At 50.5% G+C, this 16,520-nt stretch overlaps 1 protein-coding gene across 2 annotated transcripts in view; it reads left to right on the forward strand.

The window, feature by feature from the left end:
• The first annotated feature begins 12,737 nt into the window (after nucleotides 1–12,737).
• The window catches only part of VIPR1 (vasoactive intestinal peptide receptor 1), a 32,310-nt gene continuing 28,527 nt past the window's right edge, over nucleotides 12,738–16,520 (forward strand). For both annotated transcript variants that reach the window (XM_038755975.1, XM_038755976.1), the window contains exon 1: nucleotides 12,738–12,932. In XM_038755975.1, the coding sequence (XP_038611903.1) occupies nucleotides 12,876–12,932 (57 nt within the window). In that variant the 5' untranslated portion in view covers nucleotides 12,738–12,875. The remainder of the gene's footprint in view (nucleotides 12,933–16,520) is intronic.

Consider the following 16,520-nt stretch of genomic DNA (forward strand, 5'->3'; position numbering starts at 1 on the left):
TTACTAATTATATTAATTACTATTATTTCCCCTGATGGGGGCAGGACTCTGCTACTTCTGTTGTGTTGTACTAATAACTATGGTACTTGTTAAGCACTATTCTAAACGCTGGGGCAGATACAAGTCAATCAGGTTGGACACAGTCCCCGTCCCGTTTGGGGCTCGCAGTTTTCCTCCTCATTTTGCAGATGAGGGAACTGAGGCCCGGAGAAGTGAAGTGACTTGCCCATGGTCACACAGCAGAAACACAGCAGAGTCAGAATTAGAATCCTGGGGTATGGGGTGGGGGGGCTCCAAATCAGTCCTGGGGGGGGGTTGCAACAATAAGTTCACTTCCCCCCCTCCTCAAGAACCTCCAGGGGTTGTCCACCCTCCTCCACATTAAACAGAAACTCCTTACCATTGGCCTCAAAGCATTTTATCCACTTGCCCAGAGTCAGAGGTCATGGGTTCTAATCCCAGCTCCTCCACTTGTCAGCTGTGTGACTTTGGGCAAGTCACTTCACTTCTCTGTGCCTCAGTTACCTCATCTTGAAAATGGGGATTGAGATTGTGAGCCCCACATGGCACAACCTGATCACCTTGTATTCCCCCAGCGCTTAGAACAGTGCTTGGCACAAAGTAAGTGCTTAACAAATATTATTATTATTATTATTATTATTATTATTATCATTATTATTATTATTATTATTACCTCACCCGGCTGATTTCCTGCTATAGCCCAGTCTGCACATTTTGGTCCTCTTAACACCAGCCTACTCAGTGTGCTTGGATCTTTTGTATTTCACCTCCAACTGTGTGGCAAGTCACTCTCCTTCTCTGGGACGGTATAGTCCTGGGTACACGGGGCACCAGAACAGCCTCTCCCTAGGCTTCTGCTCGTGGGGAGAAGGACCCAATCCAGGAAAAGCAAGAAGAGACAAGACACTGTGGGCTTGGCATACCGCTCTACCACTCCCCACAGCCTCTCCACAGCCTCCGGTGCTGGGTTATGATTCTCTTCAGTGTCCCGAGGAGAAGGCTGATCTCAGAGATGTTACCCGGTGGCCCAAGGTCACACAGCAGGGCAATCAAACTTGGATGTCCTGACTCTTGGGCCTGGGCTCATCCCTACCACCCTATGGGCTGGGTCATGGCCCCCGGTCCCCCCCCCTGGGGACCACAGGGTGGGCTCATCCCACTGTTCACCCCTCAACTTCCTGGGAAACAGGTACCCCCATTTAAATGAGACAGGTTTTTCAACAAGGCTACATATGGCCAGCCCTTCCCAGTCCCCAACTGTCCCCCAACATGCCCCCTGCCCTCGAGATCCTCCCTGCAGCCCCTAGCTCCCGGAAAAATAATAATTATGGTATTTGTTAAGTGTTTAACTATGTGCCAGGCACTGTACTGAACGCTGGGGTGGATAGAAGCAAATCGGGTTGGACAAAGTCCCTGTCCCACGTGGAGCTCACAGTCTTAATCCCCATTTTACAGTTGAGGTAACTGAGTCCCAGAGAAGTGGAAAAAAAGATGGCATTTATTAAGCACTTACTATGTGCAAAGCACTGTTCTAAGCGCTGGGGAGGTTACAAAGTGATCAGGTTGTCCCAAGGGGGGCTCACAGTCATAACCCCCATTTTACAGATGAGGAAACTGAGGCACAGAGAAGTTAAGTGACTTGCCCAAAGTCACACAGATGACACTTGGCAGAGCCGGGATTTGAACCCATGACCTCTGACTCCAAGGTCCGTGCCCTTTCCACTGAGCCACGCTGCTTCTCTAAGTAAGGGACTTGCCCAAGGTCACAGCAGATAAGTGGCAGAGTCGGGATTAGAACCCACGACCTTCTGACTCCCAGGCCTGTGCTCTATCCATTATGCCAGGCTGCTTCCTGGAAGGCCCTCCCTCCTCAAATCCAATGGCAATTACTCTCCCCATCTTCAAAGACTATTGAAGGTCCAATTCCTCCAAGAGGCCCTCCCTGATTAATGCCCCCTTTCCTCCTCTCCCACTCCCTTCTGACTTGCTCCCTTTGTTCATCCTCCTCCCAGCCCCACAGCACTTATGTCCGTAGCTGTCATTTATGTATTTATATTAATGTCTGTCTCCCACTCTAGACTGCAAGCTCATTGTGGGCAGGGAATGTGTCTGCTTACTGCTTTATTGTACACTCCCAGGTGCTTAGTACATGCTCTGCATATAGTAAGTGCTCAATAAATACGATTGAATGAATGGCTCTGCAGGCCCACAGAGCTCTGTGTCTCAGCCCATTTCATGAAGAGTCCTCGAGAAGCCCCACCTCTAATGAGCTGGTTGTCTTTGAGCAAGTCGCTGAACCTCTCTGATGGCTCCCCAACCAGCCTTTCAGAGGGGTGAAGGTGCTTCACCCCTGAACTTGGGTTCATCCCCCCTTAGAACTTAGATGCTCATCTCCCACCCACCCAGTCCTTTCGTACACATCTTTATACTCCCTGTAATCAATTTCAACGTCCAACTCCCAGGAGAGACTGTAAACTCCTTGAGAGCAGGAATCAGGTCTACTAACTCAACTCTTTTGTACTCTCCCAAGCAGTTAGTACAGTGCTATGCACACAGTAGACTGTGAGCTCCATGAGTGCAGGGATTGTGTCAACTAATTAATAATAATAATGATGGTATTTGTTAAGCACTTACTATGTGCAAAGCACTGTTCTAAGCTCTGGGGGGTTACAAGGTGATCAGGTTGTCCCATGTGGGGCTCAGTATTAATCCCCATTTTACAGATGAGGGAACTGAGGCACAGAGAAGTTAAGTGACTTTCCCAAGGTCAAACAGCTGGCAATTGGTGGAGTCGGGATTTGAACCCATGACCTCTGACTCCAAAGCCTGGGCTCTTTCCACTGAGCCACGGTGATTCTGTGGTGTTCTCCCAAACGTTCAGTACAGTGTTCTGCACAGAGTAGACTGGCAGCTCCTTGAGGGCAGGGATCATTTCTATCCACTCTGTTGTACTCTCCCAAGTGCTTAGTACAGTGCTCTTCACAAAGTAAGCTCTCAATAAACTCTCTTGTTTGATTGACTGACTGACTAAAGCTATCATGAACACTTATGGTCTAGTGGATAGAGCACAGACATGGTAGTGAGACGGTTCTGCGTTCTAATCCTGACTCCGACACTTGTCTGCTCTGTGACCCTGGGCAAGTCCCTTCAGTTCTCTGTACAAACTGGAGAGTAAGATTCTGAGTCCCATATGGATTGGATCCAACCTGATTAGCTTGTATCTACTCCAGCACTTATCTCAGTGGCCTAGCACTAAGCAAGCACTTAACAAATACCATTAAAAAACAAAACAAAACACTCCAAAGGACCCCTCTTCAACACCAGGCCACGCAACCCACCCACCCTGCCTCCATCTAGGTGGAGAATGCCTGTCCTAGATTCAAAGACTTCCAGGAAAGGAGGTTTTCAGCAGAGGGGAGCAGGGAAGGGGGAGTGGGAAGGGACAGACATAGGTGGACGGGGAAAGAAGGCTCCACAGGCCCCTCTTCTACCACCCCTGGCTCAGGTAAACTCTCTGCTACGAAGCTCGTCCCAATTAGTTTTCAGCTAATTCTAAATTTAGATATTTTATCATAGGCGATCCATCACCTGCCTCGCCCAGAGAGCAGGACGCTGGCCAAGTCTCACCTGAATCATTCCCTCCAAAGTTAAGAAAAAAACCAAAACAAAAAAAGAGTTCCAGTCCTTGAGCTGCCTTCCGCCTGCTGGGTGACCTTGGGCAAGTCACTTCTCCTTCCTCCTCCAGGGCCATGCCTCCAGCTGCTCCTCTCTCCTCTTCACCCCTACATCTCCCGCCGTGGCTTCCTCTTCTCTCGGGGCCTCTGTGTCTTCTGACTTTCTGCTTCGCTGTGGCTCTTCAGTAGCCCTTCCGAGCCAGTTTCCGGTTCATCTTTCCAGCCCTGCCTCCCTGGGACCGGGTTCCAGTGAAGAGTCACCCAGAAGTTTTTACTGAAATAAAATCAAGTTTAAAAAAAAAACCAACAAAAAAAATTTTGGTGCATATCTTCCTACTCCTCAAGAACCTCCAGTGGTTGCCCATCCATATCCGCATCAAAACAGAAACTCCTCACCATCGGCTTTAACAAACTCAATCATCTCAACCGCAAGCTACCTTACCTCATTGATTTCTTACTACAACACACCCAGAACACTTTGCTCCTCTAGTGCCATCTTGCTCTCGTCTATCTTGTTGCCAACCCCTTTCTCATATCCTCCCCCCAGCCTGGAATTCAGACCTTTTAGACTGTGAGCCCACTGTTGGGTAGGCACTGTCTCTATATGTTGTCAACTTGTACTTCCCAAGCGCTTAGTACAGTGCTCTGCACACAGTAAGTGCTTAATAAATACGATTGATTGATTGATTGATTGAATTCCCTCCCACTCCATCTACACAATACCACCACACTCTCCATCTTCAAAGCCTTATTAAGGTTGCATCTCCTCCATGTGGCCTTCCCCTTTTAAACCCTCTTTTCCCTGGCTCCCTCTCCCTTCTAAATTGTCTATGAGCTTAGATCTGTGACCTTTGGGCATTTGATATTTGCCCCACCCTCAACACCACGGAACTTCGGCAATATTATAAATTACTTATACTGATCTGTCTCCCCCTCCAGGCTGTCAGCTCGATGTGGGCAGGGAACGGGTCAGTCACCTCTGCTGTACTCTCCCAAGTGTTTAGTAGGGTGCTCTGCACACAGTAAACATGTGATAAATAACATTGATGATGATGAAATAAAATCAGTTCTATGAATAGCCATGAAACACTGCTTTCCAAGATCCTTTGTACCCCCAAAGACCTTATACCAGGGACCTCTTAACTCAGTGGGCAATTCCGAACAGAGTCATTTGCATCTCAAATCAGTCTTTGGGATTTACTTATTATTACTCCTAGTGTTTATTAGGCCTTTCTTTGCGCCAAGTGTTGTACTTGATACCCGGGAATCGGCTGACCTGGGTTCTAATCCCAGCTCCACCACATCTGCTGTATGACCTTGGGCAAGTCACATAACTTTGGTGTGTCTCAGGGTCATCTGTAAAATAGTGGTTAAATCCTACTTCCTCCTTCTTAGAATGTGAGCTCAGTGTAGGGTAAGGACTATGTCCAATCCAATTATTTTGTACAGTACAGTTCTTGGCATACAACATTAAGTACCAATTAAAAAAAATTAGATTGGACACATACTGTGAACCCAATGGGGGGCAAAGGGGACCTTGGTTCTAATTCCATCTCTGCCACTTATCTGCTGTGTGAACTTGGGGAAGTTGATTCACTTCTCTGGGCCTCAGTTACCTCATCTGAAAATGGAGATTAAGACTGTGAGCCCCATGTGGGACTATGACCATGCCCAACCCAATTACCTTGCATCTATTCCAGTGCTTAGAAAAGTGTCTGGCACATAGAAAGCACTTAACAAATACCACAAATATTATTATTACAATATTACCCAGTCTTGACCTGTTTAGGATGCCAAGAGAGGAGAAAGGGTGAGAGAGGAACCCCCTGGCCACTTTTTCCCCCAGAGACCCTCTTCCCGGACACGGCCGACAACCCCAACAACCTGCATATTCACCCCTGATTGGCCGATCTAAGACGTCCCACTCACATCCAGGACAGAGAGAAAAAGAGTGGGAATTGTCCCTGAGTCCTCAGGACACTAACCTGATTTTCAATCCAAGGAGTTGATTGCTCTCTAACTACGGGCACTGGGAGTTTCTCTGAGAGGCTTTTACCAGATAATCCTAGCGGCCTGATGATGGGGGCATCCTGTGTCCTCTGACCTCCTATCTTCCCCCTCCTGTCTGGAATTTTTCACTCAGTCAATCCCACTTTGTCCTGGAGCTCCCTCCCCCTTCCTATGTAACAGACGATCCCTCTTCCCACCTTCAAAGTTTTATTTAAAACACATCTCCTCTAAGAGGCCTTCCCCAACTAAGTCCTCATTTCCACTTCTCTCACTTCCTTTTGTATCACCCTTGCACTTGGACTTGCACCCTTTAATCACCCCTCCCGTGGCCCCATGACGCTTATGTCCATAGCCATAATTTATTTATTTCTATTAATGGCTTTCTCCCCCTCTGGACCATAAGCCTCTTGTGGGCAGGGAACAGGTCTACCAACTCGGCTATGCTGTACTCTCCCAAGTGCTTAGTACAGCGCTCTGCAAAAAGTAAGTGCTCAATAAATAGAATAGATTGATTAATCTGAGTACCAAGAGCCCGGGCTTTGGAGTCAGAGGTCATGGGTTCAAACCCCAGCTCCACCAATTGTCAGCTGTGTGACTTTGGGCAAGTCACTTCACTTCTCTGGGCCTCAGTTACCTCATCTGTAAAATGAGGATTAAAAACTGTGAGCCCCCCATGGGACAACCTGATCACCTTGTAACCTCCCCAGCGCTTAGAACAGCGCTTTGCACATAGTAAGCGCTTAACAAATACCATTATTATTATTATTATTAGATATGTACGATAGAGTTAGTATGCATGATCCCTGCCTTCAAGGAGTTTACAATCTACAGTGTGCAGAGCACTTGGGAGAGTCCAGTGCTAGTAATATATTCAATCTCTGCCCTTAAGGAGTTTTCAGTCTTTGGTGAGCAAAGTACTGAACTAATGCTAGAGGGAGTACAATAAAGTTGGTAGAAGTGATTCCTGCCTTCAGGGAGCTTCTAGTCTAGGGTGGGTCTTCTTATGTGTCTGTTGCCAGGGCCCTCTTGGCCTTCTTATTATTAATAATTGTGATATTTGTTAAGCGCTTACTATGTGCCAGGCCCTGTTCTAAGCGCTGGGGTAGATTCAAGCTAATCGGGCTGGACACAGTCCCTGTCCCACAGATGGCTCAGTCTTAATCCCCATTTAAAGATGAGGGAACTGAGGCACAGAGAAGTGAAGTGACTTGCTTAGGGTCACACAGCAAACAAGTGGTGGTGCTGGGATTAGAACCGAGGTCCTTCTGACTCCCAGGCTCTATCCATTAGGTCATGCTGCTTGTGAGTCCCCTCTACCAGAAGGACAGGGAGATTTTCGAATTCTCACCTTTGTATTCTTTCCCAGAGCTTGCAGATTCATTCAATTATTCATTCAATCGTATTTATTGAGCGCTTACTGTGTGCAGAGCACTGTACTAAGTGCTTGGGAAGTACAAGTTCTCTGTCTCCCCCTTCTAGACTGTGCGCCCACTGTTGGGTAGGGACCATCCCTATATGGTGCCAATTTGTACTTCCCAAGCGCTTAGTACACTGCTCTGCACACAGTAAGTGCTCAATAAATACAATTGAATGAATGAATACAAGTTGGCAACATATAGAGACGGTCCCTACCCAACAATGGGCTCACAGTCTAGAAGGGGAAGACAGACAACAAAACAAAACAAAGCATATGGTCAGGTGTCAAGTCCGTTGCCCTCAAGGAGCTTAGAGTCTAGTGAGGCAGACAGACACTAAAACAATTTACAACCAGGGGGAAGGAAGGGAAAAGAATCCAGAAAAGCCCAGGTCCCCATTCTGAAGGGCTGGTGTCCATTTGTCCATCTTTGGGCAAACTGGGAAGGAAGTTGGCTGAGCAGAAAGAGCACGGGCCTGCAAGTCAGAGGACCTGGGTTCTAATTCCAGCTCCATCACCTGCCTGCCGTGTGACTTAGGGCAAGTCATCATAACTTCTCTGGGCCTCAGTTCCCTCATCTATAAACTGGGCAATTGCTATTTGTTTTCCCTCCTGCTTAGACTCAGAGCCCCAAGTGGGTGAGGGCCTCTAGACTGAATTCATTGTAGGCAGGGAATGTGTCTGTTTATTGTTCTATTGTACTCTCCCAAGCGCTTAGTTTATTGCTCTGCACTTAGTAAGCCCTCAGTAAAACTACTGACTGACTGATTGTGTTAGATCTGGTTATCTTGTATCCACTCCAGTATTGGGAGCATATTAAGCACTTCACAAACACAACTGTGGGCTTAGCTACACCTTAGCCTCTTCAGGAGCCCCCACCCTCTTCCCCTCTCCCAGAACGGCCCAAGGTCACCTACACCAGGAAGCCTTCCCTGGTTCCTCCCACCCCCTGCCCAAGCTGGCATCCCCCGGCCTCCGGACGGATTGGATAGACGTGTGGCTGTGTCCCAGGGTGACTGTTCCGTGTGCAGGGTGGGCTGCGGTCCAGCTCTGCGTGAGCAAGGACCTGGCGCTCGTCATGGCGGGGGAGGGTTGGGGAGGGAATAGACACGATCCACGTCCCCCCAACCCCCACCCAGCCCCTGGAACCAGAGTGGTGGTGTTCTCTGCTGAGTCCACGGGCGCCGGTGCCCGCTCCTGCCAGCTGATTTATTTATTATTTTGATTGCATTCAAGCCCGGAGGTGACTCCTGCAGTTTTATCACAGCCAAATCTACCCGATGAAACCCACAAAGCAATAAAGTCCGGCAGCAGCCACAGAGTGCCAGGAGGGAAACGCCCACCTGTCCTCCACTTCATGGGTCAACAGACCCTGGATAATGGGGGCTCATGGATAATCCACAATCTACCCAGGCCCAGACCCTCTCACCCTCCTCCTTTGACCTAATAATAATTGTGGTAGTTGTTAATCACCTACTATGTGCCAAGCACGGGGGAAGCTACATGATCATCAGGTAGGACATAGTTCGGGGCTCACAGTCTAAGGGGAGGGAGGACAGGTATTGAATCCCCAGTTTATAGATGAGGAAACTGAGGCTCAGAGAAGGGATGTGACTTGCCCAAGATTACACAGCAGGCAAGTGGCAGAGCCAGGATTAGAACCTAGGTCCTGTGACTCCTAAGTCCATACACTTTCCACTTGGGCCACGCTCCTTCTGCCTCTGGTCCCCGGAGCTGCTTCCCAGGAGCAGAAGAAAAGATGGCTAGAGACGTTTTCCCTTGCTGCATCCACTCAGGAAGCCAACTCTGGATCGTCTATTGCTCCGGGGCTGGGAGGTGAAGCTGCCTTTAATAATCGCGGTATTTGTTAAATGCTTACTGTGTTCCAGGCACTGTACTAAGCTCAGGGGTGGATACAAGCAAATCGGGGTAGACACAGTCCCTGTCCCACCTGGGGCTCACTGTCTTAATCCCCATTTTACAGATGAGGTAACTGAGGCCCACAGAAGTGAAGTGATTTGCCCAAGGTCACACAGCAGACAAGTGGCGGAGCCGGAATTAGAACTCATGACCTGACTCCCGGGACCGTTTTCTGTCCACTATGCCATGCTTGAGAAACAAATCACCCTGCTGGGAAACCCCAGAGTCACTCCAGGGAGAGGCCGGTCTCAGCAACTATCAGGGACATCCCTCAAAGGGTGGTGAAGAAACAGGGAGCCCAGGGCAGAAACACTTGGGATGTTTTGTTTTGTTCTGTCTCCCCCTTCTAGAGTGTGAGCCCGTTGTTGGGTAGGGACCGTCTCCATATGTTGCCAATTTGTACTTCCCAAGCGCTTAGTACAGTGCTCTGCACACAGTAAGCGTTCAATAAATACGACTGAATGAATGAATGAATGGAATGAAGGGAGACAGACAGACAGACATTGAGACACAACAGCAGGATGAGAAACTGAGTAAAGCTGAGACTGAGAAAACATTGAAGGAAGGATATTGAGAGTCACTGATTGGCAAAGATAGAGAAAAAGAGCCAGATAGATGAGAAAATCAAAAAAGACACACTGGAGAGAGAGATTAGAGAAAAAGAGAGAGAGAGAGAGAGAGAGAGAGGTAGACAGAATTAGCAGCATGTCTGAGTGGAAAGAGCTCGAGTCTGGGCGCCTGAGGTCCTGGGTTTTAATCCTCGCTCTGAAATTTACTGCTTGGGCACATCCCTTGGTTTCTCTGTGCTTCAGTTCTCTCAACTGCAAAACGGGGATTCCATAGTTGTTCTCTCTTCTACATGGAACGTGAGGCCCACGTAGGACCTGATTAGCTTGTATCTACCCCAGCCTTGGTACAGTGCTTGGTGTGTATTAAGCTTTAATTATTATTGTTATTGTTATTATCATCATTATTAGCAATGATAACAACAGAGAGAGACAGAAAGAGAGACAGACAGAAACAGAGACAAGGGAAAGAGACGGAAAAGAAGTGGACAGCAAGATATTCATTCATTCGTTCGTTCATTCAATCGTATTTATTGAGTGCTTACTATGTGCAGATCACTGTACTAAGCGCTTGGGAAGTACAAATCGATAGGAGACACTGAGAGACCGAGAGAGGCACTGAAGAGGACGGGAGAAAAAGGAGAGCAAGACAGGGGAGAGAGACGGACAATGGGTAGGGACCTCCTCAATATGTTGCCGATTTGTACTTCCCAAGTGCTTAGCAAAGTGCTCTGCACACAGTAAGCGCTCAATAAATACGATTGAATGAATGAATGAATGACAAGCCAAGAGAGACAGGGACAGAGAGATGCAGAGAGAGAAGCAGAGTGGCTCAGTGGAAAGAGCCCGGGCTTTGGAGTCAGAGGTTAGGGGTTCAAATCCCGAGTCTGCCAACTGTCAGCTGTGTGACTTTGGGCAAGTCACTTAACTTCTCTGTGCCTCAGTTACCTCATCTGTAAAATGGGGATTAAGACTGTGAGCCCCCTGTGGGACAACCTGATCACCTTGTAACCTCCCCAGCGCTTAGAACAGTGCTTTGCGCTTAATAAATGCCATCATCAGGAGAGAGAACAAGGGCGGAGGGATTTTTCCGCGGGCGGTTTTCCCCTCCAGGAGAGAGAACAAGGGCGGAGAGATTTCTCTGCGGGCGGTTTCCCTCTCCACCGCTCTGTCTCTTTTTCGTCCCGCCCCCCGCCCCCCGTTTCTCATCGACCCCCTCACTCTTTCCGCATCTCCTGTCCCCTTCTCCCCCTCTCCCTCCTTTTCATTCATTCAATCGTATTTATTGAGCGCTTACTGCGTGGAGAGCACTGTACTAAGCGCTTGGGAAGTACAAGTCGGCAACATATAGAGACGGTCCCTACCCAACAACGGGCTCACAGTCAAGAAGGGGGAGACAGACCGTGGCTCACTGGAAAGAGTGCGAGCTTGGGAATCAGAGGTCGTGGGTTCTAATCCCGACTCCGCCACTTTCATTCATTCATTCATTCAATCGTATTTATTGAGCGCGTACTGTGTGCAGAGCACTGTACTAAGCGCTTGGGAAGTACAAGTTGGCAACATATAGAGACGGTTCCTACCCAACAGCGGGCTCACAGTCTAGAAGGGGAAGCCAGACAACAAAACAAAACATATTAACAAAATAAAATAAATAGACTATGTACAAGTAAAAATAGAGTAATAAATACGTACAAACACATATACATATATACAGCTGTGTGACCTTGGGCAAGCCACTTAACTTCTCTGCGCCTCAGTTCCCTCATCTGTAAGTGGGGATGAAGACTGTGAGCCCCACGGGGGACAACCTGACCACCTTGTATCCCCCAGCGCTTAGAACAGTGCTTCGCACATAGTAAGCACTTAACAAATACCATTATTATTATTATTATTATTATTATTATTATTATTATGTAGACAGGGAGATAGACCATGGCTCAGTGGAAAGAGTACGGGCTTGGGAGTCAGAGGCCATGGGTTCGAATCCCGACTCAGCCACTTGTCAGCTGCGCGACCTTGGGCAAGCCACTTAACTTCTCTGGGCCTCATCTGGAAAATGGGGATGAAGACTGTGAGCCCCACGTGGGACAACCTGATCATCTTGTATCCCCCAGCGCTTTGAACAGTGCTGCGCACATAGTAAGCTCTTAACAAATACCATCATGATTATTATTATTATGTAGACAGGTGTCAAAATCGTCAGACTAGAGAAGCAGCGTGGCTCAGTGGAAAGAGCCCGGGCTTTGGAGTCAGAGGTCATGGGTTCAAATCCCGGCTCTGCCAATTGTCAGCTGTGTGACTTTGGGCAAGTCACTTGACTTCTCTGGGCCTCAGTTCCCTCATCTGTAAAATGGGGATTAAGACTGTGAGCCCCCCGTGGGACAACCTGATCACCCTGTCACCTCCCCGGTGGTTAGAACAATGCTGAGAAGCAGCGTGGCTCAGTGGCAAGAGCCCGGGCTTGGGCGTCAGAAGGTCGTGGGTTCTAATCCCGCTCCGCCACTTGTCAGCTGTGTGACTTTGGGCAAGTCACTTAACTTCTCTGTGCCTCAGTTCCCTCATCTGTAAAATGGGGATTAAGACTGTGAGCCCCCTGTGGGACAACCTGATCACCTTGTAACCTCCCCAGCGCTTAGAACAGTGCTTTGCACATAGTAAGCGCTTAATAATCAATCAATCAATCGTATTTATTGAGCGCTTAGTGTGTGCAGAGCACTGTACTAAGCGCTTAATAAATGCCATCATTATTATTATTTGCACGGAATAAGCGTTTAATAGAGGCCATTATAAATTCCCTCCTCCCGTCCGCCTCCTTTCCCTCCCCGTCCGCGGTCTCCCACGCTCCCTTTTCCCGGGTTCCCGCAGGCTCCCCCGCTGCCCACCTGCGAGCCGAGGGCCCGCCCCCGCGCGACGCCTATTGGCTGCCGCGTCGGCCGGGCCCTGTCGCGATTGGTCCTCGGTGCCGTCATCGGGACGAGCCCCTCCGGGCCCGCGGCCGACAGGGGGCGTGGGCGGGGCGGGGGCGGAGAAGTGGGCGTGGCCATCGGGGGGGGGGCGCGTCTTAAAGGGGCCGCAGCCGCGGCTCGAGGGCCGTTCGGACTGCGCTCCCTGCCCGCGTTGTGGGGTTTCCGCGCGCGCTGGAGGAGCGCGGGCATCGCGGCGCTGCGGCGGGACGGCGCCCCCACCCCCCGGCCTGGAAATAGTTTATTTCCCGGGGCATCCCGGACCGCAGAGGGGACCTTCCCGGACCCCCGCTCCCCCATCTCCGGCATGGAGGGGGTCGGAAAGGGATTTTGGGTCTGCGCGCTCCTCTGCCTCGTGTCCCGGGTGAGTGCTCGGGACCCCGATCCTCGCGCCCCCTCCTCTGCTTCCCCCGGGGGTCTGGAGCCCAGGGGGGCGAGGGGACAGGGCGGCCCGGGGGTGGAACTGGGGGAGACATTAGGCTGCAAGAAACTTCATTAAATTGGGAGCGCTGCCCGGGGGGTGGGGGGGCGTTGGGGAATCTCGGGGGGCGGCCCGGAGGAGGGGGCAGAGGATGCAGCGATGCGGCACACCAGCCTGTCTGGCCGACCCCTAGTCTCCCCCTCCCCTCTACCCCCGGGGGCCGCGGCTGGGTTGGGAGGGGGGCGCGGCGCCCTGCGGGTTCACCCCGGGAATTGGTCGCCCCCCACCTCAATTCGGTAGCCCGACCCCCCGCATCGTCGGAAGCCGAGGGGCGAAGGCGGGGAGGGGGCGGGCTGCCGGTGGGCCGAATTGGGCTTAGAGGGAAAGACCCCACCCCCGGCACTCCTCCCCCAGGGACCCCCTCGATGTCACCCTGGGCCCCGGACAACCCTCTGAAACAGGTGGGAGTCCGGGCTCTCCATAAAGCCCCCCACCCATCCTCCAACCGGACCAAACCGCCACCCGATCTCTGGGAAGTTCTTCCTTCGGTCTAACCCGATTCCCTCTTACTGCGCCGTAGTGCAGGGCTGCAGTTCCTGTGCGACAGACAAGCCGCTGGCCCGGGTGAACTTCTCCTCCCTCCGTCTGTCCTTCTTCTCTCCTTTATTCAATGTGGAGCGCGTTGGGAAGAGGATGGGGGGGGGAGGGGCAAGGATGAAGCTGAGCTGGGAAAGGGATCGCATCTAAAACCCCTTTGGGTCTCCCCAGAAGCAGTGTGGCTCAGTGGAAAGAGCCCGGGCTTGGGAGTCAGAGGTTGTGGGTTCTAATCCCGGCTCCGCCGACTTGTCTGCTGGGCCACCTTGGGCTTGTCACTTAACTTCTCTGTGCCTCCGTTCCCTCATCTGGAAAATGGGGATTAAGACGGTGAACCCCACGTGGGACAACCTGTTGGCCTTGTATCTACTCCGGCGCTTAGAACAGTGGTTGGCACAGAGAAGCAGCGTGGCTCAGTGGAAAGAGCGCGAGCTTGGGAGTCGGAGGTCATGGGTTCGAATCCCGCCTCCCCCACGTCTGCTGTGTGACCTTGGGCAAGTCACTTCGCTTCTCTGTGCCTCAGTTCCCTCATCTGTAAAACGGGGATGAAGACTGTGAGCCCCACATGGGACAACCTCATCTCCTTGTGTCCCCCCCCCAGCGCTTAGAACAGTGCTTTGCACATAGTAAGCGCTTAACAAATACCAACATTATTATATAGTAAGCGAGCCCGTCGTTGGGTAGGGACCGTCTCTATACGTTGCCGACTTCGACTTCCCAAACGCTTAGTACAGTGCTCTGCACACAGTAAGCGCTCAATAAGTACGATTGGATGGATGAATGAATGAATAAATACCATCATCATCGGCTGTAGGGAGAGTTGGAGCCCAGAAGGGTTAAGGGGAAGGGGCAGATTGGGGGAATCGGGTGGTGGGCGCTGGTTCCTTGGCGAACCCTAGAGCAGAGCCGTCTAGAGTTACCCAGGCCCCACCCCTACCTCTTACCCACCATCCCTCCCCCTATGTCAGAGGGGCACCTCTCCCCAACGCCCCCCACCCCGCCTCGGGTCCCAACCCCCTCCTCCAGCTCTTCAAAGGCCTTCATCTCCCCTCATCCCCCGACCCCGTGTCTTCCACATTGAGATCTGGAAGTTCTTCTTTGCATCCAACCACATGATCTCAAGCTGCAGTTTACCCCACGGCTTCTAAGATATTAAGCAGCGAGGCTCAGTGGAAAGAGCCCGGGCTTTGGAGTCAGAGTTCATGGGTTCAAATCCCGGCTCCGCCAATTGTCAGCTGTGTGACTTTGGGCAAGGCATTTAACTTCTCTGTGCCTCCGTTACCTCATCTGTAAAATGGGGATTAAGACTGTGACTTAACTTCTCTGTGCCTCCGTTACCTCATCTGTAAAATGGGGATTAAGACTGTGAGCCCCACGTGGAACAATCTGATCACCTTGTATCCTCCCCAGAGCTTAGAACAGTGCTTTGCACATAGTAACTGCTTAATGAATGCCATCATTATTATTATTATTATTATTATGAAGGCTGCCATAATGACCCTTGAGTTACTTAAATGTGGAGATTGGGAACTCCCCAATCAGTTAATTAATAGATGGCATTTATCCTCTAGATTTTAAGCTTGTTGTGGGCAGGGAATGTGTCTGTTATACTTCTCTGTTGTACTCCCCCATCTTAGTACAGTGCTCTGCACGCAGTAAGTGCTCAATTCATTCATTCAGAGCACTTTCTATGTGCAGAGCATTCTACTAAGCGCTTAGGAGAGGATACTCACAGAGCTCACCTCCTCCAGGAGGCCTTCCCAGATTGATCCCCCTCCTTCCTCTCCCCCTCCTCACCTTCCCCATCCCCCAGCCTTACCTCCTTCACCTCCCCACATCACCTGTGTATATATATATATATATATATATATATGTATATACGTTTGTACATATTTACTACTCTATTTGACTTGTACATATTTATTCTATTTATTTTATTTTGTTAATACGTTTTGTTTTGTTGTCTGCCTCCCCCTTCTAGACTGTTAGCCCGCTGTTGGGTAGGGACCGTCTCTATATGTTGCCAACTTGTACTTCCCAAGCGCTTAGTACAGTGCTCTGCACACAGTAAGCGCTCAATAAATATGACTGAATGAATGAATGAATGAAAGTAAACACAGTCCCTGACCACAAGGACCTTACGGTCTAGATGCCTCTTCCCCACCTCCAGCCCTGAATTTGCAGACACTCCCCCGGCCGGATGTTCACGTGGCAGGGTGAGACCCCCAAGAGGAAACTTGGCAGCTGAGAGACCCCCAACAATCCATTCATCCGGCACCTGGCAACAGGTCAGCGGGCACCGGCCAAATCTCGACTTGGCTGGTGCCAGTTCGGAGGAGCAGGGCGTGGCTTGGGCGCCTGGCACTTGGTGCGGGAGGAGAGGCAGGCGTGAAGCAACTGTTCACATCGACAGAAGTGATGCCGACTCCCAGTGACCCAATCTGTGGATTATCCGTGGAGAGAGTTGGCCGTGGGGATGCTGTTCAGTGGTAGGTCGCATGCCTTGCATATATGAGGTCCTAGGTTCGATCCCTGGCACCTCCAAGTTAGGTTTTCCAGTGCTTGCCACATAGTAAGCACTTAACAAACACCATTACTATTCCCCGCTGTTGTTCGTGTCTGCCGTCTCTTGCTCCTGCCGGTGATGCGAAAGTCAGTGAAACCCCGAAGCCACCGGGGTTTCTGCTTGGAGAGCAGCTCTGGTGGGAGACTTGGTCTGGGAGAAAATGGAAACAATTGACTGAACCCGCTAGTGTGGATTACCTGTGGCTCTCCATTATCTGGGGTTTCTCTTTCCCATTGGCACCGATAATTGAGAGTGGGTGGCTAGCAGGAGAAGCCACTGGGAGCCTAGGTGAATTAATCCTGTCATCCACCAGTCAATCAATTAATCAATGGTATTTATTGAGTGCTTACCGTGTGCAGAGCACTGTACGA

Source organism: Tachyglossus aculeatus, chromosome 13 (assembly GCF_015852505.1).
Source record: "Tachyglossus aculeatus isolate mTacAcu1 chromosome 13, mTacAcu1.pri, whole genome shotgun sequence".
NCBI lineage: Eukaryota > Metazoa > Chordata > Mammalia > Monotremata > Tachyglossidae > Tachyglossus > Tachyglossus aculeatus.